The sequence below is a fragment of the Anguilla rostrata genome, chromosome 15 (assembly GCF_018555375.3).
Source record: "Anguilla rostrata isolate EN2019 chromosome 15, ASM1855537v3, whole genome shotgun sequence".
Lineage (NCBI taxonomy): Eukaryota > Metazoa > Chordata > Actinopteri > Anguilliformes > Anguillidae > Anguilla > Anguilla rostrata.
In genome coordinates this window covers 26,136,601-26,163,766 of record NC_057947.1, presented here as the reverse complement: position 1 = coordinate 26,163,766, position 27,166 = coordinate 26,136,601, and the positions used below count along the sequence as shown (strand labels likewise).

The window sequence follows — 27,166 nt, the reverse complement described above, 5'->3', positions numbered from 1 at the left end:
GTCAGTGCTGTAATGCAGTGTGCTCATGAAAATGTTATACAACTTAAATGTCAGAAACACTTTGTGTGCTGTGCCACCCACCCACCCACAGTACAACAGTGATAGCATTAAGCACATTTACAAAGATAACTGGACCTGTGGACTTTGGCTGGACAGTGCCACATGTGCAGATCCCCCCTCTCTCTCACTCACTCACACACACACACACACACACACACACACACACACACACACACATACATACATACCAACCAACTTGTGAGGGAAAAGCGCACAGCTACATCTGTGACCTTGTGCACAATAGATTATACCCAAACAATACAAACACAAATAAGGGCATGCTAACAGCACATCCTCTTCAGTGACAGTGATCAGCCAGTGAATTCAAAGGAAATGTCACAAAGCCCTAGATACGAGGCCTGTGATAAAATCCAGAAGTGTACGTTGATTACTGCTACTGGTGCTGTGTGTGCGTGTGCGTGTGCGTGCATGCATGTGTGTGCGTGTGCGTGTGCGTGCATGCATGTGCATGTGTGTGCATGCCTGGCAGTACTGTGGCACTAGGCCCTAAACTGCCCTGTTTTGCATGTTTATAGTCTGTTTCCTTGCAGGTACAGCACAACAAAGTACCTCCAGGACCTCAGAACCATCCCGTGAGAACAAGGGTTCACCTGAGGGATGAGCAATGGTTCCAACATTACACGCCCAAAAAATATTCTGCACAACTCTTCCACCTTTAATGGCAAGATTACAGTCTGTGAAGGCAACACAAAATCAACTCAAAACACACAGAGAGCTTCAATCGTTTACTTGCACAGGTAAGGGGTGAGGTTTAAGGACAGACATGTAGCATCACCTATTTAGAAATGCCCAACTCGTGTAATATTTGCAAAGATGACTGACATCCGGAACACATGCGTGGGAATCTCTCACTGCATACACCAGCGGCTCAAGTAACGCTCGACAGGCGAGCGAGACATCTGCCGCGACAGACGGCTCCTGGACGTGCGGAGTAATGGCTTCCGGCACAAAGGGACCAGCGGATGGCAGAAACAGCCACGCTCACAACGTACCCACACCAAGACTGGCACCTTCACAGAGACGGGCATGGTCTGGGAGCTTTGAGACACCGCTGTGGCGCAGCCTCGAAATGTTCCGGCACGAGATTCCAGGGAAGGTTCTATGGCTCCATACACGCCGATTGTACTCAGGCAGTAAAATAAAGGCAGATTCCCCGTACAGACCCTGTAGACAGCAGACAGGTTCTTGCAGGCTTGCTGGTGACAGAGGAAGTAGATTCAGGGCCAGGGTAATACCTGCAGCAGCTACTTGTACTGTACATCTGGCTGTAGCTTGGCTACAGTCTAAAGTATACTTTCGGGCACTGAACGTCTGCGCCGTCATTGGGCAACTGAAGACCCAATCACAACCAGTGTGCGACCCGGTCCTGGGGTCGTATGCCATGCTTCTTCATAGGCCTGAGGAGTGGGCCGGGCGGTATGGACCGTTCATCTGCAACAGAACAAACAGGACAGCGGTTAGCCACAACCCTTCAGACACACTGATGACCGCAAACCTCCATCTACTGTATGTGCAAATCAAAAAGGAACAGATGATTATTTTTTGGATGCAGCAGGTGGTGGACTTGAGGGTGATGGGTTCAAATGCCAGGTGGTGTATTGCTGCTCCCCTGAGCAAGATACGTTGCCTTACTGTTCAAGTTGCTCTGGAAAAGGCTGACTGCTAGGGACTAATGTAATATTTCATGCGTTTAATTTTAGACTCTTAATCCAAAAGGCCATTTTTCTTCCCCCATAAGAACCCTATCATTGACAGCTGGAATATTCTGACGCAGCAGCAGTTCATGGTCATCCATAACAGTTCTGGGAAACAGTATATCCTTCTTGTTGATCCAATAGTTTCATAGTTCTGCTCTGAAAGAATATCTTACAGAAAGCAAACGGGTCATTCAGACCTCAAATGCTGTAAGTGTAAAACAAAAGACTCTGTCTGCAGGTCCACATACAGATATGGATAATGGCTGGAGACTATTGTTTTATAAAGACAACAAATTTGCTGGCAATTTCTCCCAATTCTCCAGCATCCCTGGCTTAATACCCCTCAATTACAGTAACAATCAACAAGCTCTGTGTAATGACACGTGAATTTCCTGATGTAAAATGTAACAGTGAGCACTAAATCCGGTCATGCAGAATGAACCTTGCGCTGATTTGCATAATTATTGCTGGTTGACAGAATGACAGTCAGCTCACACCACCTTAACACAGTGATGTTACCCTGACACCACCTACACATACAGGAGTGCCTCTCACCTGGCACAACCTTTAAGGTGAGAGCATGCTTGGCAAGTAGGCAAATTCAGCTGAAATCGAACCACAGCTATGAAACAAATTTGCGTTAAGTTTATCAATGCAGCAAAAAAGGAGAAGAAGAAAAAGAAAAATGGCATGTTTGTCCACTCGATCAGATGAAGAGATGGGAAGCAGCAAACACAGCCAACCATGTGATATTTCAGACCAATCGCGGGTATTCTCTGCATTTATGTCAGTGTGTGAACACCTCTGCTAGTTCGGCCAGCAGGGATGTGCATTGCTCTCAGTGCAGTGTTTATCGTCATGTAGTTTGTACGTCATGTAGCTGTACTTCTGCTGTAAGTATACTCCCAGCTTAACTCAGTTCCACTGCTCTGACTCCATCTTTACACAGCACACTCAAATATCACACAACAGACACCACTTCACTCAGGCGACCTCTCCTGACACCACCTTCTCAAAGCAATACCGCCTCCTTACTGAGCACACTAAACACTCAAATCATGAAGCGCAGACACGCAGCACAGAACTGAATCATTACAAGGGAGGAGCTTTGGGGACACAGAGAACACACACTGTGCTGCTATGCAGCGGGTAACAGAGAAACATGACCACAAGCAGCTTCCTCACCTCAGTAAGCAAGCAGATCTTAGGTTTTTTTTTTTTTTTCAAAAACTAGCCGGAAATAAACTAGCTACATCTCATATATGCATCTTACATTTTACCAAGTATAAGGCCTCTCCTTTGGGCTGCAGTGCCAGGCTCAGCTGGAAGAGGAACGATGGAGCTCCATGGGAGGAAGGAGTCCAGACCTCCCACTCCACACAACAGGCCCCTGGAGCCACCACAGCCGAAGGACAGCCAGACTCAAAGTAAGCGCCAAGACGGAAGAAATCATCCAAACCGTCTAGCACACATGCAAACTTAACTCAAGGAAAACTAAGTTGATTTAAATAAAGCTACCTATGTTGTTACCAAAGCTAAGCTAGGTAATGTCATAACCTCTTCCATAACCCAAGTATACTCATGTCATAACCATAAACCACAAGCACGACCACCAGGAAGACTTGTTTTGTTTGTGAAGGATACTTTTTTTTTTTTTTTTTACTTTGTCTGATCACGCAAGTGGTTCTTCATCATTTAGTAAAGACTCCAAGAGACATCTGGAAATAACAAACAAAAAAAAAATCCCCTTGTCAAGATCTTGGCTTAATCACAGGGTGGACCTTCTTAAACACACAGCAGAAGAAGCCGCTTTAGGAACATTCAAGAAGGCACAATTGCAGAGGTAAATTTGTGAGCTGCTGACATAAAGCCACACAACCATGCTCACTGACATGCTAATTCCGATAAGAACAGTTCCAGAATGCCATGAAAAGATGTCAACTACCAGGTTTTTCAATGGAACAATGGTAAAACAATTCCACCGTAGGTTAGTGTATGTGCCAGGGAGGAAAAGGCTCACCAGGTAAATAAACTCTGCAACACAATATTTGTGTTTGCCAGAACATCTGAGAAAAAAGACAAAAAAAAAACATCAATCCAAAGTCTACTGTGAACCAAAGGACCAAAGGCTGAAGGTAGTTACCATTAAAAGCAGATGCACTCAGCCAGATCCCCTTCCTGCACATTGTAAGTAATCGGAACCAGACAGGAAGTGCTGCTCTGACAGCCTTCCTGGGAAATGGCAGCCAAGGCACAGACTGCAAACACAACTGGACAGATAAAGTGAACAAACGGACAGATGGGCACAAGAATCAAACCTGCCCTTCGCTCACTTCTTCTGCAGTGCAGGTTTGGCCTGTTCTGTCTCCCCCCCCCCTCCCCCCCCAAATGCAACAGACTGAGTGAAAGAGCTCAGTGAAATCTACATTGGACATGGGAGGCCAAGAGTTAGGCCAGAAGCTGTTGGAGCTGGACCACCACAGCCTGTGGTGGGGTGACCTTACATCGCAGGGCGCTCATTCCCTGCTCCCCAACCAATAAGATCCCTTACAGGAAACACCTTCGTAATCAACTACATAATCAGATTATTCACAGGTTGCGTGCCATTTCCCCCCTTTGACGAACCAGGAACCCACATGACGATGAATGAATTGCACGTTAAGTTCAAAGTTATTTAAAAATGCACCGCAGATATACCTGGTGTTGATTAGAGTTGTTGTGGCACTGTATTTGCCAGGGTGAATGAACATAGCCAGAACAAAAAGAATGAAACTCAGAAAACACGAGACAACGTGGAAAACATGGCCTGCAGATAAGTAAACTGGAGCCAATCAAGGGGGAAAATAGGGTTCAAATATCATCTGCTGCAGAAAATAGAGCTCAAAGAAGCAGAATGACTGCCAGATTAAATACAGACATAAATCATGCAACTTCTGCGTTTAAACTCCCCTTTTCTTCAGGCGTCCCGTCATCAGGCTGTTTACTCAAGCTTTCCACATGGGCCTGTATAAACCGCAGCCTTATTGTTTCTGCGTAAAACATAAAGGCAACTTGAGAACGGGGGAATCCAGAAACCAGTCAATAATCGGATTCAGAAAACACTAAATGACGAAGCGGTCGTACTTTCGAGAAGGGATTAATCTTTTTTCCACAATACATTAACGAGGTGCATTCCACACAATGATTCATTGTTCTGCGAAGCTTCAGTTCTGTGCTCCCAGATGCTAGGAGCCAACTCCATTCACCAAGAGAAAACCGGCCCTGGTCTCAAGTTCCTCTCCGAACCACGGTCACTTAACTGTGCTCCAACAGTCTCTCTCTCCCCATTACCCACTGAAGGCCCCCTCTCTCTCCCCATTACCCACTGAAGGCCCCCTCTCCATCACTACTACTACCTGCTGCAGACCTCCTCTTCATCACCATTATCTGTTGAATCTCTCTCCATCACAATTATCTGCTGAATACCTCTCCATGACTATTACCTGCTGAAGACCTTCTCTCCATCACTATTACCTTCTGAAGACCTCCTATCCACCACTACTATCTTCTGAAGACCTCCTATCCCTCACCATTATCTGCGGAGTTCGTCTCCATGACTATTACCCACTGAGGACCTCCTCTCCATGACTATTACCAGCTGAAGACCTCCTCTCATTACTATTACCACCTGAAGACCTCCTATCAATCACTATTATATGCTGAAGACCTTCTCTCATTACTATTACCAGCCGAAGGCCTCCTCTCCATCACCATTACCTGTTGAAGACCTTTTTCTCCATCACTATTAGTTGCTGAAGACCTCTTCCCCATCACCATTACCTAGCCTATCTAGACTACAGATGCTACCATGTCATACAGTGCAAGGGCAGATGACTAATCTCTCAGTGAAGAACAAATAAACAGAATTCATTGGGATTGCAGGTTGTTTGTTAATGTCTGTAACTTGGAAAGACATGAAAATACTCCAAATTTCTGTATGTGAAATGCTTGATCATCACAAATTACACAAGATCATTTTAATTTATTTTCTCTCATTCTATAGCCATGCTGCTCAGTTTAAGTTAATAACCAATAATCAAACCAGTGGAAACTGGGATCTCATTAGAACATTTTTCCTAATAAAACATCAGATTTTCAGTTACCTGCTATCTTTTACCTTGTGTAAATTGTGGTTTGTTATCTCCCTCCTTTATGACAAAATGTCTGCTTTCCCACACTATTCTTTATCAGCAGTGCCAAGACATGCCCCCTAGTCTAATACTGATAGCGCTTGAAGTTGTTAATGAATAGGAAGTGCGACTTGTTTCTGTTAAATGTTCACATTTCTGAATCAGTGATAACAAGCTAGATGAGGCAAAAGCGTGTACACTATATCTGGTTTCATACCCGTCCGGCTGGGCAGCCAGTCGGCCGTATTTATATGAAACTCTGCCAAAACAAAAACATGTCAGGCCCAAGCAGATGGATAAAGCCTGTTCCTCTGGCACACTGCATGTCTTCAATGAACTCTGGAGGCCGGCGTTTTAAAGGCAAGCATCCACACATTCCGACACATTTGTCCGCAGAGCATGGAGGGGCCTGGACAAAAACTAGAGTCTTTTATTAACAACAGCAAGCAGAAACAAGAAAGGACTGGAAGGGTCTAACGTTACTGCAACTAAAAATAAATGAAAAGCTGTACTTTGGAAGACAGAGGACAGCGCACATTTTGCCAACGGACGGAAATACTTTTCAGAACGACGACAAAGTGGAAACACGAACGGATGCAGATTTTGAAGAAGCTTCTCTAGCCTTTAAGGTGTAAGATCACAAATATGTGATTAGAATGTTCTTAACTGAACATTTGAATGCTGATGTAACAATCACTACTTGTACTTGAAAGCAGAGGCGTTCTAGAACGCTGATTCAGAATTTTGGAAAAAATAAAATAAAATCTGCTGCTATTTGGGCACACTGTGGTTTCGGTTTGGCTTTCGTGAGCCTGCCCTGTGCTGGCACAATTTTGGTCACAGACCTAAAAAAAATTAAATTTTGGCAGCAAGTCCATTCAAGAGGAAAAGCCTCAGATAGTTCAGATATTCACTTGGACAGACAAAAACATAAATTTTGGCCTCTGTGAGGGCTATCTTTGGCTAACTCCCACAACAACATCACATGCATCCCAGTTTAACCAGACTCTCGTGTGGATTTCTTAAGCAGCGCTGCTCATTCTGGTTTCCTTAACGGCTTCTCGTGGCATTTCCAAAATAGCAGAGCTTCATAAATGACCAAATCTCACAAATCTCACACTGCTGGATAAATTATTCTAAAATAAATTGACCATAATCACCATGGCAGTTATATTCTAGTCTGTGATAGTTTAAAAGCTATTTCGAGACCATTATACCCACATTTTGTCTGCATCTACAGAGCATTTTGTGACCTTGGCAGTGTCTGAAAGAAGAAATATCTGTTTAGAAAAGATGGTAGATAATTTAAATTGTGTTTTGTTGGAAACAGGAAATTTACTTTTAAGTTATCTCTCTGCTAGAATTTGGTTTCTTTCAACATAAATTCTGAATATTGCCATACAGCCCTCGATTAAGCCATTAGAAAGTATCCTTCTGAAGATAAGGGCACAGCACGGGTCTACAGACAAAGTCAGCGTGGACCGGGTCACCATCTCTAGACAAAGTAAGAAACAATTGGGTTTTCAGTGAAAATGCAGTTCACCAACTCAATTCATGACTGGTGTCTTTAATTACATTGCAAGCCCCAGAGTGAATGTGGCTCCATGTGCATCGGTACTACAGCTGCCAAACTCTCATTCAAATTACATCAGCCAGCAACTTTGATCTTTAATGACATTTTTTTAACTGTCATATACTAGTCGGTAAGATTCCATAAACATTTTTAATTAATTTCAGTTTCATTTTTTCCATTCTGTGCCCTGGACATTGATCATGTGTCTTCCGTCCAGTTATAATTGCTGTACCACTTGCTATAGCATGTTGAAACTTTGAGACTGTCCAGTTACCTAGACAACAACACCTCAGAATTACAAATGACAGAAACTCTGTTTCAGCTCATGTTTACATACAGCATCCTTTCTTATTATAATATATATATATATATATATATATATATATATATATATATATATATATATATAAAGTAATTACACAGAACTAGAAGTATATTAAAACATAGTGGAAAACATCCAAAATTATCCAAACGCTTTCAGACTGGTTACTGCTTACGGTTAGATCTGTGTGCAGACATTCATGTAAGTCAAGCAGGCTAGCAGTGAAAGAGTAGGTCTGAAAGAACACAGAATTGGCAACTGTGAGATAATGAGGGTACAGCTTTGACTGCGTATGCAAGGTCACGCTGAGGAAAACCTGCAATTTCAGGAAACTGTTCTGGCGGTGGCAGGGTAAGACTGTGAGGACACGAAGCAGAGGTTCCATGAATGGGAATATTGAGAGGATGAGAATATTGTGAGGATGGGAATATTGCGAGAATGGAAATATTGTGAGGAGGAGAATATTGTGAGGATGGGAATACTGTGAGGTTGGGAATACTGCAAGGATGGGAGAACTGCAAGGATGGGAATACTGTGAGGATGGGAATATTGTGAGGATGGGAATAATGCAAGGATGGCAATATTGGCAGAGAAATGGAGGGGACACTCACTCTCGCGTCATACTCCAGGACGAAAGGTGGGATGTCGATCTGCTCAGGGACGATGCAGGTGAAGAGCTGCTGCAGGGTCTCCATGTGATGGATCTTCTCCTTCAGGCCAGACACACTGAAGGTGCTGAAGAACCACGTTGACACCTGAGACGGATGAGGAAGAGGGGCGGAGTTAAACATGACTGACAGAAGCTGAGGTGACATGGGTGTGGTTAAACACACATTTCAACATCAGGTAGAGGTCTCTATGAGATTAACTCAAAAGTCAGCCTTATTGAGAAAGGTGGCTGGAACAGCATAAATGAATGCTTATCGTTAACGTAGGACGAACTGACGTGCATCAAACAGGCAATCTCTGTGGGATTACACAGAAAATCATTCAGTATTAATCACCTCTAGCAGAGTTTACATAAACCCCAACAAGAGGTTTTTTTAGCTCAGATCATTTTGCCATTCAGGGTTTAAATACAGAAGGAAATAATTTGAAATACGAGATAAATGCCTTCATCGTCCAAAAAAGAAAGGATGTTTAGTGATAACCCATATCTGAGAAATGTATTTACCTTGGAACGGAATGTGGGGTGTACAAAGTAGAATGCTCTTAGATTCTTCTTAAACCTTTAAACACAAGACAAAATAATATTTATAAAATGAATAGCACTGTTCCAGCTAAGAGATTATGTTATAATAATTAATAGTTTTTAAAATATTTAATCCCCCCAGTCTGTCTCTGAGACCAAGTGGACACATTCTAATGCAGTTTAGAGACACTCCTGTAAAAAAACACAGGGAAGCTCACAGACAAGCCTGCAAAGAACACAGAAAAGCTCACAGACCTTCCCGTAAAGAACACAGAAAAGCTCACAGACCCTCCTGTAAAGAACACAGAAAAGCTCACAGACCCTCCTGTAAAGAACATGGGGAAGCTCACAGACCCTCCTGTAGAGAACACAGGGAAGATCACAGACAATCCTGTAACAAACACATGGCCTACAGTAATAGAGTATATTTTAAAAAAGGCACCAAAAACAGGCACCAGTGTATGAGCCATTAAGATAGTGGGCTTCTTCCCTGACGGTGATGCAGCAGGTTCCCTGGTGGCGCACCATCATTGGTACTTAAACTGTTCCAGTAAAATATCCCTCCCCCTCAAAAAAAAAAAAAAGAGAGAAATGGATAAGATCGTTTCAACCAGAAAGTTGTCAGATGTGAATATGGGCGGCTGCTAAGTGAAATAATATCCATGTGAATGATAAAATCCAGCCAAATATATTCATCATCTCCCACATTAGAACTATCCATCACATAAGCCTGTACATCCGGCTCAAACAAGTATTTATGTAGATAAATGACTAAAAAGATACAGATCTTGATATGCTGATTGCCAAGCTCATGTTTCAGGGAGGGGCATACTATGATGTGAAAGAGATTAAGGGTTTGGGATACTTTGCCAAACATATGCCCTACCCAGTGGCAGAACGGGCACTGGTCTTCACTGTGTTTAACAATGAGACAGGCAGCCAACAGCAGTTAACGGCGAGTTTTACAACGCTGGTGCTGGTCCAGTTGCGTTGGCCCTTACTTCTCTGGCTCAGAGAGTCAAAATGGAGTCCAACATCACTGGACAGTTTCACATTAATCTCGTTGTTTCCAATGGAACACGTTATTGGTCTGATTTCAGGTCAGCCTTGAGACTTTGGCACAAACTCAACTGAGCGATGTCACAATGCCAATTTTAAAGAATAAATAGAGAGGACAGGCCACCAGCACTTATGTTTCCTTTGAGCACGCTGTCAAAAGTGCACAGACAGATGGTCCGCAAGACGGCCAGAGTGATGTTTTTCTTGGTAGATCTTACCTCGAAGGACCGTGGGAAGGGAATTACTGTCCTTCACATGAAATGCTGTACCTGATTGGCGTTGAAAGGTTCTGAGCGTATCCACCTCGAAGACTAGGACAGTGGTATGAAATGAACAATGGAGAGTTTGAGTGTATGCTGTTCTGTCCTATCACCTTCGGTCCGAAAGCTTAATCAGGAAGTTTACATAAGATATTCTAAACAGGCATTGCTCTGTTGTTCCAGGACTTCAGAAATAAACCAAATGGTAATTGAACTTCACTGTCTCCAATTTATGTCTTGCCAATGTTGGTGTAGCTATCCCTTTCAAAGTCATGTCATTTTTTCCACAAAAAAGAAAGAACATAAAGTAAAAAAAGTTAAGTTCACAATCAATATGTGAGTATGCAGGCACGGATGTGTGTGTTGTGTGCCTGTAGGATTATACGCATGAGAGGCAGTGTAAGCTTGTGAATGAGTTTGTGTTTGTGATTATCCGACAACCAAGTATTTGAACAAGGCTGTGTGTGTGCATGTGTCTTTGGGATTAGAAGCTGAACGAGGGCATGATGTGCTCGTGTGTGTGTGGTTATGTGTTGTGAGTATTGTGTGCATTTGTGCAATTAGTAGCAGACTTGGTGCATACATGTCTGCTGTGCTTTTACTCACAACCAAAAACCAGCAAAAAAAAGTAACAAGGCCAACTCCTGAGGCAGGCCAGGCAGTCCTCAGCCAGACCAAACCCAGTGGGACAGAAATCAACTGAACCAAAATAGAGGATCGTTCACCCATTACATTGCATTACACTGCGCTCATTACCAGACGCTCTTATCCAGACCTCCTCACCCTCACAGCAAACCCTGCAGACCGCTTAAAGAAAAAGCTGGAGTACCACGGAAGTGAGGTAGAGGAACAGGGGACTGTGTAAGAAATGCAGGGTTACATATGTGAAAACAGAATCTGAGTCTCTTTACTGGTGCTTCGGGAAAGAAACAAAACTTGGGAAGTGAACCCTGCCAGAGAAGTGAGGCATCATGGGTCCACAGGACTCACTGACAGACCTGGCGGAATAAGACGCTCTGCTCACCACAATAAACCAACATGATTGGCTGAAATGGCACCATGAACTCCCACTTTGGCATAGGGCCCCACCCTCTCCCCATCCCCCCCTCCCCACCCACCCCACTTACTTTGGGTCAACGATGTCATAGACCTTCTTGAGGAAGTCCGAGTCCAGGTGGTTGTGCTCTCCGGTCAACGTGTGGAAATACACCATCACATACTCCTTGACCGCAATGTGATCCATTACGTGAATGAAGTAGAGTAGAGCCTGTGGCAGACACATGTCACAGCATAACGTACACTGGCTCAAAACGGCTGGCTACTTCTTCCTCTGTTAGCGTCTTTTTCCATCATGGGGAATACGTGGCAGTGAATAAAACCCATCTGCACCAGGAGCCATCAGCCATAATAATGAAGTCATTGCAATAGAATCATGTTTGGGAGGCTGGTCCAGCTGACCGGTGGTTCTGGGCGCAGTTATAAAACCCGCAGTTTGCGAGCGAATCTTGGCTGTGTCCGTGGCAACTGCTGGCAGGGGGGTGCACAACGAATCTCACAGCTGCACTTGGGGGGGGGGGGGGGTCAGATGGTAGGGCTATCTCAGTCGGATGACGGGACACAGGCTCAGGTCCATCTGAAACCTGTAGCCAACATGTCGTCTGCCTGCCACAGCGGCTCCTGACTGCGCAGCTGGACTGCTCTGTACTGCCCCAGCTGCTCATGAACTGTCTCTGACAGCGCAGCTGGACTGCTCTGTACTGCCCCAGCTGCTCATGAACTGTCTCTGAAAGCGCAGCTGGACTGCTCTGTACTGCCCCAGCTGCTCATGAACTGTCTCTGACAGCGCAGCTGGACTGCTCTGTACTGCCCCAGCTGCTCATGAACTGTCTCTGACTGCGCAGCCGGACTGCTCGGTGTAAAGTAGCACACGGCGAATGCATGCTCATCTGCACTCTTCTGAACTACTGGAGTCTCTTACTGAGATGTACAGGTCTGCGCATTTCAAATCACAGAGGGGGAAAAAGTGGATAACAACACCACAGATATGATGACGGCTCCTCAGTTGTAACCGGGTACACTGTGCAGCTCCTCAAGCGAACATTTCCTATACTCTATACTATACGCACACTGGCACGCCAAGGAGGACGGCTCCCTGTGGAATCGTTCATGAGCTTTAAATTTTAACACATCACAGGAGCTTGAAATGCTGCGATACTGCAGCTAATGGGTCCTCAATAAAGACAGTCTTCCACCGGAAGACTATATAAACGGTCTTCATCCTCCCTGAACTGTACTCATTTTCCAGGTAAGTTGGAGCTTAGCCTGGATTGATTGGGTTGTACTGTCAGTTTATAAACGTGTATGAAATGTGGAGAACACGGGACTGAAAAACAATATGATAATGAGTGGGTGAGCAAGTAGCTGTACTGGCACACCATACTCTACCCGAACAAACTGGATATTTAAAGTTGTTAATTCCAGTAACTTTAATAGTGTGCATCTGGCATAGATGTACAGGACTGTTCAGACAAAATACAATGTAATAACCAAACATAGATGCCACAAATGCTCTCTCGCAAGCACACACATTTTGCATACCTGACATTCAAATGTCCCTATTATTCGCCTTGAAGCAACTCAAATAAAATCAGCTCTTGATATTGCACACATCTTAGCTCATATGAAGTTTACAACAACCAGACCTTCAAGGCACCGTGAACGATCGCCTTACCTTCTCCATGTCTATCAGGGACACGGGGATGTTCCTCCCAACCAGCACCATGACCGTCCGCCCGCAGATGTCCACTCCTGTGGACACAAACGAACAGAAACTACGGCACAGCGCTCGGACCAAGACAAGCACAGACAGCAAGCTTCCCTGGCAACGCAGACACATGGCACGCTAACAGTGACAGAGCATTTCCATGGAACTGTCTCCCCACTCTTGGCTCACAACAGAAGAACAAGACCATCATGTATACAAACAGTAAGTAAATATGACATTGTGCACTCAGGCTGTTGGTGTCAATGTCATTGCTCACTAGACACTTGTAACATTAGACAGCAATGTACATATTTAAACAGCACAGCGGATAAATAATAGCCGTTTTCCTTGGCCAGTTATGATCTGATGGCAGCCTCTCCTATTAAGAATGCAATGAGTTAGACCAGTCCTCAACAGTGGTGGTTCTTTTCGGGTACTCAAATAATTTGACTCGGTTCACTAAAAGGATTCACTTAGCGAACAAGTACGAGAGTCATACAGCGACTGTATCAGACGGGGGACGAAGGCTCGGTAAAGGGACGAAAATCAAGGTTACCTCGTTTTAAGCATGCAGGATGAAGAGTCGTTATAGGCCAAAATACACGGGATGTCCGTTGATGTTTCCAATAGCAACTGATTGAATTATTATTTTCACGTATGAATGTGGCCCAAAACGGATCTGAAAATATCCGATTCCACATGCTATTTCCTGTTCACACGTTCATAGTAGCCTACATATCCGATCTGTGCCACATGTGAGCAAAAAATCGGAATTTGGTCACTTTTACCAGGCGGTGTAAACGTAGCCTTGTTCTTTATGGCATGCACAGCTATTCCTGACATAATGTGGGTTAAGAGAATAAATAATCCTACTAAACACATAAATCAACTAATTAGGGAAAATTAACATCTTTCAAAAATGATAGCATTGCAATTGTGGCTGGAATGAAAACCAGCATACACAGAGGTGCTCTAAGATTGAGGCTGGGAACCACTGTCCTAGTTCATTTCAATCTTTTGGAACTATATTTTGGCTTCTCACAGTTTCCCATTTCGTAGGGGAATAAAAATGAGAGAACACACACGTAAAATCTGTCAGTCATCCACCACCAAAGGGACAGGAAAAGGGTTGGTGGCCCACATAAGTCAACGAATGGTTATATGGTTATAAAAAAAATGCTACTTTGCACAATTAGGCCAACAATTAAGAAGGTTAAAACCACTGAAACTGTTAAATGTGCAAGGAAGTGGAATCACCAGGGATAAACCAAAGTCCAAATCAACCAAAAAAAGAAACTAAACTCACCAGAAAATTACAGATTTGCAATAATCATCTCATTCTGCCAACTTTAAGTAAAATGAATATTTGTGGTTGAACTGGACAGGCCAGCCCACAAGTGCCGATGAAGAATCCAAAGGACCTTGAATGATTCTGCATAGGGGGACAGTCAAAGACCCCCGAAATGTGCTCACCAATGTCATAACACACTATAAAATATGGCTCAGTAGTGACATCTTTGCAAAGGAAGGGGCAGATTTTTTTGGGAAATTAATATCATATATTTAGTCCTTTCTCCATAGTCAAGTTTATAAAGTATAACTACAAACTGACATGATCACGATTTGAGTCCACCACATGTAAACAATTGAGAATGCTTTTCAGGTATATCACATAAGCCTGGCCTGGACTGATGTCAATGCATTGCCAGAGTTACGCTAGTCTCCCTACAAGCTGCTCGTTACAGTGACTTTAATAACACATGACGGACTGTGTTATAAATACGTGTATAGGTATAAGGTTACAGCTATTATATTTTGAGAGCTAAAACGGAACAAGAGATACAAGCAAATGCTCTAACAAGCAGACAGCTCAACCTTCTGGAAATTCAAATTCAGCCGTTTCAAAGAATAAATTATTTACACGGGTCATCTCAGGCCAGGATCGTGTACGTCCCCGACTCCCTCCATCAGCCACTGTTTATACACAGCCATTATTCCTACAGCGGATTAGCCACCGGGTCTCGGAGCGTGATTGAACCCGGGCCAGGAGACGCGAACGGAAGCGTAGCGGCGGTGAAGAGGGGCCGCTGTTGTGCCACAGACCGACCGAGCGCGGCTTGTTTCGATAAACGCTGGACTCCGGCGAGAGGATGGCGCGGGGCGCGCGGCGGGGCGGGCCGCGGCGCTGGAGCCGCGCGGTACGCTCCGAAAATCAGGCGCAGGTGCGCGCAGCCGGAGTCAAGGGAAAAGAATGCCGCCTGCAGACGGGCCTAAAAATAGACCCCGGTCAAATTACAGCTATCCCCGTGCGCTGCGCAAACACAAACGCGAAAAGAGAAAGGGGCGATCTGTGCTTTTTAAACGCAGTCCAGCAAATATTTCAGCTCATGTTATCACCAAAATGCGGTACGCAAAAACGTGTGTTAAACAGACTTAGACAGGAATGCCTGTTAACTGAATAAAACTGTACGGATGTATGCAAGTACGCAAGTATGCATGTAGGTATGTATGCATGTGTATACAGACAGACAGACAGACAGACAGAAACACACACACGCGGCTGTGGCTGAAAGCGATCAGCCATACAGGTGAAAAGCCTTGTTAACACTTGGGATGCAGTTAACTCTATATTTGTAGAGGCAAATTACTGGTCTTTCTAAGACACCATTTTACTTCTTAGATAGTGTAGAGTTGAGCCATTGTTCACTTACGGTTTGCATAGTAAACTATCATTTCAAATACAGTGTCAGTCTTCCTGGAAAAGAGGGCCTGTCTGCATATGGTGATCACCACAGAGACTGAAGCAGGAGGCTGCTTGCCTCCTAGTGGCCAAAGGGTGTTCCTGACGACATGGAGCGAGAGCTGCAACTCCAGATTCTTACTTTTCTGTTCGTTTATCCGAAAGCGAAACTGGCTGAGCAATAGATGACATGCTACGCTTCACCGGTTTCCGCTGCTCACTTCTGTACGGGCAATCAGCTGTTCTCACCAAATCTCAGGGTGACTACCGCACCTGGGATGGTCTCGGCCCACTCTGCTGCCCTGTACCCTGCACTTCTCATAGCGAGCGACCCACACGCAGAGGGACTTCCCGCACACCACGGCTGTGGGAAGTATTTTTACACCTGAAACTCAGTACCAAGAAAAGAGATTATGCCATCAGGCCTCGCGTCAGGATGACTGCGGTAATCGATGAGCTGGAACTGAGCCTTTCCTTTCCAAAACTCAAGCACCGGACCCGGTGCAGCTTCACAGATGAGGCTCCGCTACACGGCTCTGCCAGATCACACAGGAAACAGGCAGCGCGGCTTAGTGCGTCACGGCGTTTCCACACGCACACGCACACGCATGGACACACGCAAACACATGCAGAATAAACAAACGGACAATGCAAACACAGGTAAGTGCAGTGGAAGGCGTAGAGAGGCGGTGTAAACTGACCGGTCTGATACAGTGCCTTAAGCGCCGCTACGTCAGACAGGTCCTCCGCCCTCGCCCGGCACAGCCAGCGGCTGTAGCTGCAGGAACAAGGAAAAGACCTCATGTGACCGCGAACCGCGTAAACCCTCCTGTCACGATCAGACACACAGACAGGAGGAGGAGGAGGAGGAGGACGAGGAGGGGTTGTAGGTGGAAGGGTGTAGGGATTTTAGGTGGAGAGGTGTAGGGGGGTGTAGGAGGATGAGTGTACAGGGGTGCTGGGGTTGTTGGGGGAGGAGTGCAGGGGTGCAGGGGTTATAGGTGAAGGGGTATATGGGGGTGTAGGTAGAGGGGTGTAGGGGGTTGTAGGTAGAGCAGGGTAGGTGAAGGGGTATAGGTGTAGGGGTGTAGGAGTTGTAGGTGGAGGAGTGTAGGGGTGTAAGTGAAGGGGTGTTGGGGGGTGAAGGGGTGTTGGGGGGTGTAGGGGTGTACGGGGCTGTAGGTGGAGGGGTGTAGGGGGTGTAAGTGTAGAGGATGTAGGTGCAGTGTGGGACTCTCACTTTCTCTGGTGTTGTTTCTGTAAGGACGCCTCGGACATCTGGCCCTGCAGAACGAGCCGTCGCTGTTTGTCTACGTCACCCTCCATCCGGGCGAACGCGTGCGTGCCCACCAAACCCAGGTCCAAATCCAGGCTGTCGTCCTCAGAGTCCTCTGCAGGAACGCACACACACGCACGCACACACACACGCACAACACGCCACACACACACGCACACACACACACACACACGCACACACACACACACACACAGTAGGGTTCCGTGAAATGACGAACGAGTCCAAGTTAGGTGAGGAGGTACGAGGTCTGAACCCATCACAGGGGCAGCAAGCTGAACCCCACCTCCAGGTCACCACCGAAGGGGCACACTAAAAAAACCCACAGAGCTCATTTCCACAGGAAGTGCACTGATCCCAATGACAGAGCCCTGCTGCCTCTCACACTCTTCGCAACAGAACACAGCACAGGAAAAATGGCAAGCAATTCCACCATTCATTCCCTCTTCTCCCCCATCCGTCTCTGCAGATATCAGGAGAAACATCATCCGGGGGTTTGCGGCTTTGGCTGCCGACCCTGTGCTTCACGCTCTGTGATTGTTTGAAGTTGTTCGTAAATTATGTTGTAAATATCTCAATCCACTTTAAATACTTAATATTTTGACCATAGCGCTTCAATGAACTGGGAAGGCACTTGAAGCTCTGTTGTGTTGTGTTGTCTGTGTACTGGGTTGTTTGTGGCCTGTGTTGTCTAAACCAATATTGTTAGTATTGTGTTGTTTGTAGCCTGTATTGTGTGACTGCTTGTTTTTATTGCAACTATGGTGAAGCCAAAGGCAAATTTCCATAAAAGTGGACAATAAAGTATCTATCTATCTATCTATCTTCATTATTGATTTTGCTCATTTTGCTTGGACCAGCTGTGCCTCTCTCCCTCATCCAGATGGAACGCAGTTTCCAAGACGACACGCACTGGCCGTTGGCGTACAAACGCACAGCACAACTGCGGTCGCATTTTACAGTGATCTCCCGTTACTGAAACCACAGTAGGGTTCTCCCTCCAGATACTGCACCTGATCTGTGTTAAAGCAGACCGTATCTGCTTGGTGTTGGCAATTACAAACCTCTCACAGAGGAAAGGACAGCTTACAATACAGCTAGCCCCCATCAAGAGACCTGAGTTCACCTTAAAGAACTCAATGATTCAATGACATACAACAGCCCTCAAGCAACACAAGCTCTTGTGTTTAACTCTTTGTGTGCACTGCACAAGGAGAAAGAAACCACGAGACGGCACTTCACCACTCAATGTTCCTCGGCAAGCCTGCTGCAATCAGCGCAGCGGCGCCCCCTTCTGACAGAGGAGCCACAGCAGCTCCAATCTGACACCCTTTCAAGTTCAGTTCTTTTTTAAAAAAAAGCTCAAATGGAAGAGGAATCGGAACTAGGGTCGCAGATGGAGTTCCTGTCTGCAATACTTAGCGACAACAAAGCACAATCGTGCCAAATCCATACCTGAATGGCTGTGGGATAAGATATGGGTAGTGATCTCCCCTTTATAATATACAGTAAATAGATTGAAAGAAACTTGTGGCTATGGTGACAATCCCCAAGGTTTGAGACTCGGGCTAATGAATACAGTTTTGACAGCTGTGGTATGGATGTAAACAGAAATCCCACAATGCACAGCAGTTTGTGTCATTCCAGGCATTACCAAAAGTATGCTAGCATTGCGAGCAGAACCTGCCAGCCGGTGGCTTTCTGTGAGTACAGTCCTAACCTGCTCGCTGTAAAGCCAGGAGTGGCTAATGATGCTGCACGTTGTGGAAGGGCCATTTACATCCCTGCTGAGGCAAGGTACGGACAAACCTTCCAGGGTGCCTGGCTTTTCCGTGATTCGGATCTGTCGCTCGGGGACCACGGGCTCGCCCTCGGCGTTCCCGATGTCGCCCGGGAGAAGAGGCAGGCTGGCGCGCTCCTCTTCCTCCGAGCGCGGGTAATAGAGGGGGAGCAGCTTCCTGTACACAGGCTGAGGGAGACACCAAGGATGACATCACCGAGAACTACATTCAAACGCGTCATTTCAGCCCAAAGAAACGGTCCCTTATAGGAGCGTATATTAGAATCCCCAATGACGAACAGGCCAATCAACCCATGTCAGCTCCCCATTTACCTACACACATATATCACCCCATCTGGACCTGATGTATAAAACTTGGTCAAATGAAAACAGCAATTAAAATGCACAGAAAGTGTTTGAGCAGCCAGAGTACACACCCTAACAGATACTTGGAATACTTCAGACACCAATCCTCCAACCACATGTGGATCAATGCAGATGAACTACATTCACCAACAAACACTGTCACTTTTACCGTGACTAATAAGATGAGGAATTCTCACACCCCAAACATGAGTGGAAGAGGATAATAAAGATGTGTACAAATCCAGCTCACCTCCTCCACCTCTGTCACAGCAAAAACCACCATTTCTATACTCTCTCCGTGGTTCTCCAGAAACCTGCGCACAGTCCCTGCAAGGATAGGAGACAGCAGTCAGTCAACCAGCGAGTCAGTCAGTCAGTCAGTCAGTCAGCCAGTTAGTTAGTCAGTCAGTCAACCAGCCAGTCAACCAGTCAATCGGTCTACTCTGATATTTGTCATCACCAGGAACACCAATCAAAATGGCCCCATTTCTGACTTTGCAATTAATTTGGGCCTTAATATACGTGTTTTTAATTGTAACCTTCAAAGATTTTTTTTAAACAGGATAACACTTGAAACACTTAAATCATCAAAAAAACCTCTAATTATATTTTTCCTTCTTAGGAGAAACGTGGCTCCCTTATTCATAATGCCACTGCCCTCAGCTTCACGCCACATGTAGCAGACTGTAAAAACTTGCACTGCTACATCAAGCACAGCTCTCGGCACAGTGCTTACTTCATAAATCATCAAGAATACACATTCGAAAGCCTGCAATGACTTTTCACTGGAAAATGAAGTTGGAGCACTCAGATAATAAAGGGGACAACTAAATCAGAGTGCTCTAACTTTATTTTCTGACGAATAGTCATTGTAAGTTTTCATCTGTATATTTTTGATGATTTATAAAATAAACTTTGTGTGAGTCTGTAGTTGTGGTACACTCCTCTTATTTTTTGTAGAGATAAAGCACAGAAGATACAAAAAGTCTTATTTAATAAATGTCATGTACATCACTGTAAATCAGAGCAGGTTTCCAATAAAATAATACGATATAAAAAATGATTTTTGTGATGTATGTTGCAGTAGGCCATCGTTTTCATGTACCGTACTTCTCTCTCCCATAGAGAAACAGCAGACGTTTGGATATTATTCACCAAAAATGTCTTAAAAGTTAAAGATCTGTCGGTAGGGCACTATGGATCTTGAATGGGTTGACATGGAATCGCAATGCAACAATGCAGTTCGCCTTCGTGTGGATTAATTATGAAAGGGTTATCATTGCTTGCTGATGGATGAGTCACTTCTAATTCCAGCCCAATTTCTGTTCGGACCAGAGCAAACACTTTAAAGTCAGTGTACACTTACAGCGTGATCTGCAGCCCATTAATCACACTGATAAGCAAACAAGCTCTTCAGCCATGCATTAACACAAACGGCATTATTTCAAAGGAAAAGTATTTGCAAATGACATTACATGAGGAAGTCTTCAAACCTTTGAGCGAAGGCCATTTCGCAATGGGAGTGACTCGGAGTTCAATGTAGCTTTCTGCACCCATTTATTTCACTGTGCCTGCGTGCCGTATTTCACTGTGTGTTTGTGTGTGCGTGCATGCATGCATGCGCGTGTGTACACGTGTGTGTGTGCATGTGTGCACATGGGTGTGTGTGTGTGCGTATGTGTGTGTGTGTGTGTGTGTGTGTGTGTGCATGTGTGTGCATGTGTGTGACTGTGTGAGTGCACGTGTGTGTGTGCATGTGTGCACGTGGGTGTGTGTGTGTGCGTATGTGTGTGTGTGCATGTGTGTGACTGTGTGAGTGCACGTGTGTGTGTGCATGTGTGTGCACGTGCGTGTGCGCGAGTGCATGTCCAAAAGGGGCCTCCGGGCTTACTGAGTGCTATGTGAGTAGCATCCTCCAGGGGGTAGCCTCTCTTGGCTGTACTGACCACACAGAATCCCACCGATGCCATGGCCTGCTCCCTAGGAGACAGAGAGACAGAGATATCAGCACTTCGCAATTCAGTCCACTCCAGTCACGGAGGCACATTACACCCATGAACAGCGGCTGCATTGAGGCACACAGAATTTCTCTGCATCTCCTGATCCGCCGGGAATACCTGCCTTAACACGGCCACTCTGGCGCACCTGCGTCTTGTGAACACTGCACAGCAACACAGGCCAGTCTTCACAGTGTCATTTCTATTCATTTATATTATATAAACATAGCAAACTAATGTAATATGCATTCAATTCAATGTAATATGAAACCTAATGTAATGCATTGTAATATTATGCGTATTGAAGGTGCTGCCCTGCGATAGACTGGCGGCCTGTCCAGGGGTGTATTCCCGCCTCTCGCCCAATGCACGCTGGGATAGGCTCCAGCACCCCCCGCGACCCTGCTCAGGATAAGCGGGTATAAATAATGGACGGGTGGATACTGAAGGTGCAGCTGCGTCGTACTTGGCGATCTGCATGACGTTCCTGTAGCAGCTGTGCAGAGAGCTCTCGGCAGCCGTCCTGTACTTGGCCTTGTACTTGGGTCCCACCGTGTGGACGATGAAGCGAGCCGCGAGGCTGAAGCCTTTGGTCATCTTAGCCTCCCCTGTGCGGCAGCCTTCGGGGGGGGAACAGGTAAAACAAAAATTTTTAACAAGGTCAAAAATACACATACAGGTGAATTTCACACTGCTTTACATGAGTGAAATATCACTACCGCTACCAAACAGCTGTCCAGCTTAACAGGCAGAATACAGCTACAAGAGAAACAGATTGCAGAAAAGGTGCACTTTACACATGGGCACTGCAGATGAATTCCACCTACAGATGAACGAGCACGAATCCAGTGCAGATGGGGGCTTTAGACGCAGAACTGGCGGGAAAACGCACATGGTAAAGCGGATAAATTTACGGCGCTAGACTGGTCACACGTGGGTAAACGTCATCACAAGTAACTGCAGTGGTTTCTTCAGTGCCAGAGTTTTCAGTGTTTTTGCAGGCAGTGATTCGGTGTACACTGAAACTACACTTTCCGTGTCCCATACATCAAAAAACTACTCCGCTCTGAGTTCAGAAGGGCCACTGTGATAAGACTCTCTATTATATCCAGCAGTTTCACATTAAAATTATATATTTATCACATTCCACATTGATCCAGCCGTGTACATATCCTGCCAGATCCTGCTGAATCAGCTCTTAAGCAAAACATCTTCATCCAACTGCCGATGAACAAACAGACACACACACACGTGATTACTTAAAAACTATCCCGTAAGTGTCTTTCACACAGTGAGACAGAAAAATACAATTACTCCTTTGCTTTCTCTTCCCATTTCCTTGGTGTGACTGCAGATAACCAAAACTCAAACTGCAGGGTCCTAAGTATTCCTCTCTCTGTCGTAAAACCACAAACGTGCTTTGGGTTCCGGGCTAGGAATGATTCAGAGGGAGCTGATCCTCATTCTGACCGAAGTGCAGAACACAATTCCTATACTACCGAGATCAGGACTGTAAAAAAGACGTGTGTTGCTGTCCTCTCAGAACCTGGACATGTCTAAATAAGCACACTTGCCTACTACTGAGCATACAAGTTGTATACAACTTGTATACGACATGTATACTCAATAGTAGGCAAGCAAGCAGTTTCGGACACGGCCCTCGTGTTGAGCTGAGCTGCCATATTGGACAGAAGTGGCTTTCTCCAAAGGGCTTTGGTTTGATTCAGTGTTCTAGTGCCTCTGGTTCTCCAAGTGCACGTCCATGCAATGCAGTTAGCATTTGGAACAGGATCTGCCTTTCAGTCTCTTACCCATACACAGAGAAATTCTGCTTACATGGAGGTAATCGACATACAACCCGGTAACATCGAAGTGGGGGGGGGAAGAAATAAACAGTGGCCTGCTTCTAGGACAGCTTGCCTGAACAGACTCAGCTCTGTCAGTCCAAGCCCTTTTATCACACAATAGCTGATGTTAGAAGCAACTCAGGGTGAGCTGATCCCAGATCAGGGCTCAGCGGCGCCCCCTACCTTTTAGCTTGGGCAGCTCATCTCTGAGCTCGGGCCCGGCGTGCCTGTGGATGCTGTCTGAGATGGGGTTCTTGTCCGACAGCATCTCGTTACTGGTGTTGACGATCGCCGTGCAGTTCAACAGTGCCACGTCTCCAGTGCTATGGTGAAGGCGGAGGAGAAACGAGGGTCAGCTCTCCAAACTGCTACGATTCACGTTTTCAGTGTGTATCTTTCAAATATGACAATGTGCCAACTAGTTGTAATGAAGGCAAGAGAAAATGTACCACTGATCAGAATCCCTCTGTAGTTATTTATAGTAGTTTCCTCTGCAGGGAGGCACTTGAGAAACTGTACTGCGGCTATGAGCCAAGCACACGTTTCCATTAAATCATCAAAAATGCCCATGCACTGTTAGTAGCCAGTCAGTGCATACCAGAATCCATTCCTAAATCCATTTGAAGAAGGCTGAATGAAAGTATGAACAACACACTAAACCACCATTTCACAATAAAAGAGGGCGGGAAGTCCCTTCAGAAAAATGATGATGCAATATCCCCATTTTAAATTTTTAGTTTTGAGGCTATAATGCACAGCATAAATACAATTTTGAGTTTAATAAGTATATATAAAAGCTGTTTCAAAGTCGCACAAATTTACCCCTCCACACAAAAAAACTGCAAATATGCGCATTTATATTGTAATGCAGTTAAAGTGGACTACATTGCGTCATATTCCAAGCCACAGAAACGTACGCTCAGCGAGTGCATGCTGATCGGTCACATGCCTCCAAGTCCAACCAGTGCAACGATGAGTCAGGTGGAACTGTTTGAGCTGTAAAGTGCTTTTAAAGCTGCTGGCAAGGTTTGCCAACAACAGTTATCAGGTGATTTAGAGCTTTCAGCCTTTTATGGAGCAGGTTCAGGGTTAAATTTCACTACAAACCCCCAAACACTGAAAAGATCAAATTGAACACTTTCCCTTCAAACTGAGTGGAAAGTTTTCAGCGCTTCCTCGGGAATGTGAGCATATTCCAGACATGCTGCACTGAGAGCTAGCACCTCTGGCATGTCATGTGCTGCAGAGCTCAACAAAGAGGATTTATGTCTTGGAGGGGAAGGAGTGAATGCTTTGATACTGGGAACTGACCAAAGCAGAAGGAAAGAAAAAAGCCCCCACAGCTCGAGGAAGAGAAAGATTGTGCAACTCGGACAGACTCACAAAAGCACAATCTTCCTGTTGATGTCATCTCTGAAGGGGAAGGGCGAGGTGACTGCTCCCTGCAGGCAGTTCTGACCATCGGTCAGATCGCCAGTTTTGCCGCCGGGGCGCGCCTCCCCCTCCTTGCCCCCCTCGTAAGGCTGGTCCCAGCTGGGCAGAGTCTGGACGTCCACGATCTGCGAACGAGCTCCCAGGGGATCCATAGCACTAGGCCTGCGCGGAGCCGACTGGGAGCCAACGCAGGGCCGACGGCGGAAGACTTCAGTAGCTCAGTGCAGTCTGCCTACCGGTGGATGGGCACAGGGGCGACAGTGTGTGCAGAAAGTCATGAGGTTCCATGCTGACTGTTCTCCAATCACAAGCTAGGGACACATAATGAGTCCCGTACAATCTGGCTGTCATCCTCACAACCCTGACTCTAAGGCAAATTCCCTGTCATTCACTAAGATTTTTTTAAAACATGGAGTAGGAGAACATCAAACTAAACTGGGAGAAGCTTAAACTTAAGGAAAGCTAGTAATGTAGTGCCGAAATTGATGCCACATTTAAATCATAGCACCGTTCACAAAACTTGAATATGTGGCTGCATCTAAGTATGTCTGCACGGTTCATTCTTTGCATACACAAAACAATTTAAGTCCAAATGATTAAACCTGGCATCAAGCACATGGATTTATAGATCCCTCTGTCACCCTACACCAGATGCAAACAGAGTGGATGAAGTCAGAGATCTACAACATTTAAATACAACCAGCAATAACACATAAATTGCTAAATTTGTGGAAGGTACTGAAAAATTATTCAATGCTCACCTCCTTTTCTAGGCCATATGGGTCATGTCACATGTACCTGGTTCCTGCAAGAGGAGATCATTTCAACCTGGTGCTGACGTCAAACATGTTGTATGCAGTTATGATTTCCAAAGAATTAAGGTCATTTTCAGGGACAGGACAACATACAACAGACATATTCAGTAAAATTCCAAATGCGGCTTTTATAACATTTTATAAGCAAGTCTCTTTCGAATTCCAAAACTAATCTTATGTGTCAAATCTAATAAAGGGAATTCAATGTTTTATAAATTAGGTTAACTGTAGAAGGGGCAAACATCAGTTTTACAAAAGGGAATTCAATGTTTTATAAATTAGGTTAACTGTAGAAGGGGCAAACATCAGTTTTACACACAGCTGAAAAACAAGAGCAAAACCATGAGAGCAAGTTAGCTAATCAATGGTTCTCTAAAATAAGCTCTCAATATGAATTTTGGCTCATACAAGACTTTCTGGTTTGTAGGCCTCTGCCTATGTAAAATTGTATTTATTTTTTCCAATTAAAATTCATATACTGAAAGTGAATATACAGATTCTCAGCAACACCAAAGGACCATTGGCATAAAATGGCATGTATACGGATTCAGCACAATTACACCAAGATTGCCTCTACATACTGCGATTACCTATTTCTTGAAAGAAAGCAGGATAACGTTCACCAAAATCGCGTAAAATTTGAACCAGATAATCTTTAACGAAGACATTTGTTTTAAAAAAATGAAACCTAAATTACACTATAGAACAGTAATGACAACTGTGCTGTTATACAAAGTTTGGCTGCTACCATGAAATAAACCTAAAGCTATATACTATTAATATAGAAGCTGTAGCGAGATAGCTACGGCATTGTGTTATGGACACCTATCTAGTTATTTGTATTGATGTGTTAACGTGGAACCTTTCACTATCAAACTCTGCTGTAGAGCAAAAGATCTCGGTAACTGAACTCAGATGTGACCATGACATTTGCCAGATAGTTCACGTTAGGTTAGCCTAACATCTGTTCAAAAATAATATTTTTGCTAGCCTGCTAGTTGACTTCGTAGCGATCTATACAATCGGAGACCAAACCCGATTGATTGTGTTGTCAATGCTGAGGAGCTAACACTGATCACAAACAGTTAGCAAGCCAACTGCTTTGCTAGCTAACACTAACCACACACACTGAACTCATGAACAAAACATGCCATGTTAACTAGTCATACGTGTTAGAAAACAATCTAAGTGCATATGTTGAACTTTGAAATTACATGTCAGCTGACGATCTAGCCCGCCATCAAAGATGAAAGAAGTAGTTATTTAAGCACACAAACATACCCAGTTCAGTTCCTCAAAACAAACGCAGGCAGCTAGCCAAAAAGCTAATTAAGCTATCGATAAGTAGCAAGCTAGCTAACGTTAGTTAATCCTCCGCAAAATCACAATGGTAAGCCAACAGTCACTCTAGTTCTCTTGAAACAAAGCAAGTAGCAGCTACGTCTTTGTGGCAGTTCTGGAAATGCGTTACTTGCATTTTCTTAGCACATGATTGCAAAATAAAATTTTAAAGTCCGGTTCCATCACATTACCTACAAACATCTTCCCCCGTCAGCTGATTCGCGGCAGAATAGTCTGCATCATTCTCGTCGCTTCCTGAAAGACATTTAAGGGACTGTTATTGTAGTGTACACCAATGCCCAAAACGCAGGCGTTCGGCAGACGCCATAATATTAGAGCTTGATTTCTAATTTCAGTATAATCAGAGTTATACATGTTTTAATAATTACAGGCAAATGTCTCCTTAGTCAACATTAAACACTTAGCTTTACAGAC

The 27,166-nt window shown here is 44.9% G+C and overlaps 1 protein-coding gene across 4 annotated transcripts; it reads right to left on the bottom strand.

Annotated features, from left to right (window-relative positions):
• Positions 1-793: 793 nt before the first annotated feature.
• gdap2 (ganglioside induced differentiation associated protein 2) lies at positions 794-26,986 on the bottom strand. 4 transcript variants are annotated; one of them, XM_064311661.1, is made up of 15 exons: positions 26,923-26,986; positions 25,337-25,380; positions 24,525-24,807; positions 23,325-23,464; positions 21,761-21,914; positions 21,189-21,277; positions 19,548-19,624; positions 18,961-19,120; positions 17,098-17,248; positions 16,559-16,635; positions 13,085-13,161; positions 11,481-11,620; positions 9,017-9,071; positions 8,454-8,597; positions 794-1,512 (listed from the first exon to the last, which is right to left on the bottom strand). In XM_064311661.1, the coding sequence occupies exons 3-15, from the start codon at positions 24,725-24,727 to the stop codon at positions 1,471-1,473; spliced, it is 1,509 nt and encodes a 502-aa protein (XP_064167731.1). In that variant the 5' UTR covers positions 24,728-24,807; positions 25,337-25,380; positions 26,923-26,986; the 3' UTR covers positions 794-1,470. The 4 variants fall into 4 exon arrangements, with proteins under 4 accessions (XP_064167731.1, XP_064167735.1, XP_064167730.1 ...); XM_064311665.1 differs by having other exon boundaries at positions 24,525-24,803; positions 26,923-26,955; XM_064311660.1 differs by lacking the exon at positions 26,923-26,986 and adding an exon at positions 26,672-26,916.
• Positions 26,987-27,166: the final 180 nt, after the last annotated feature.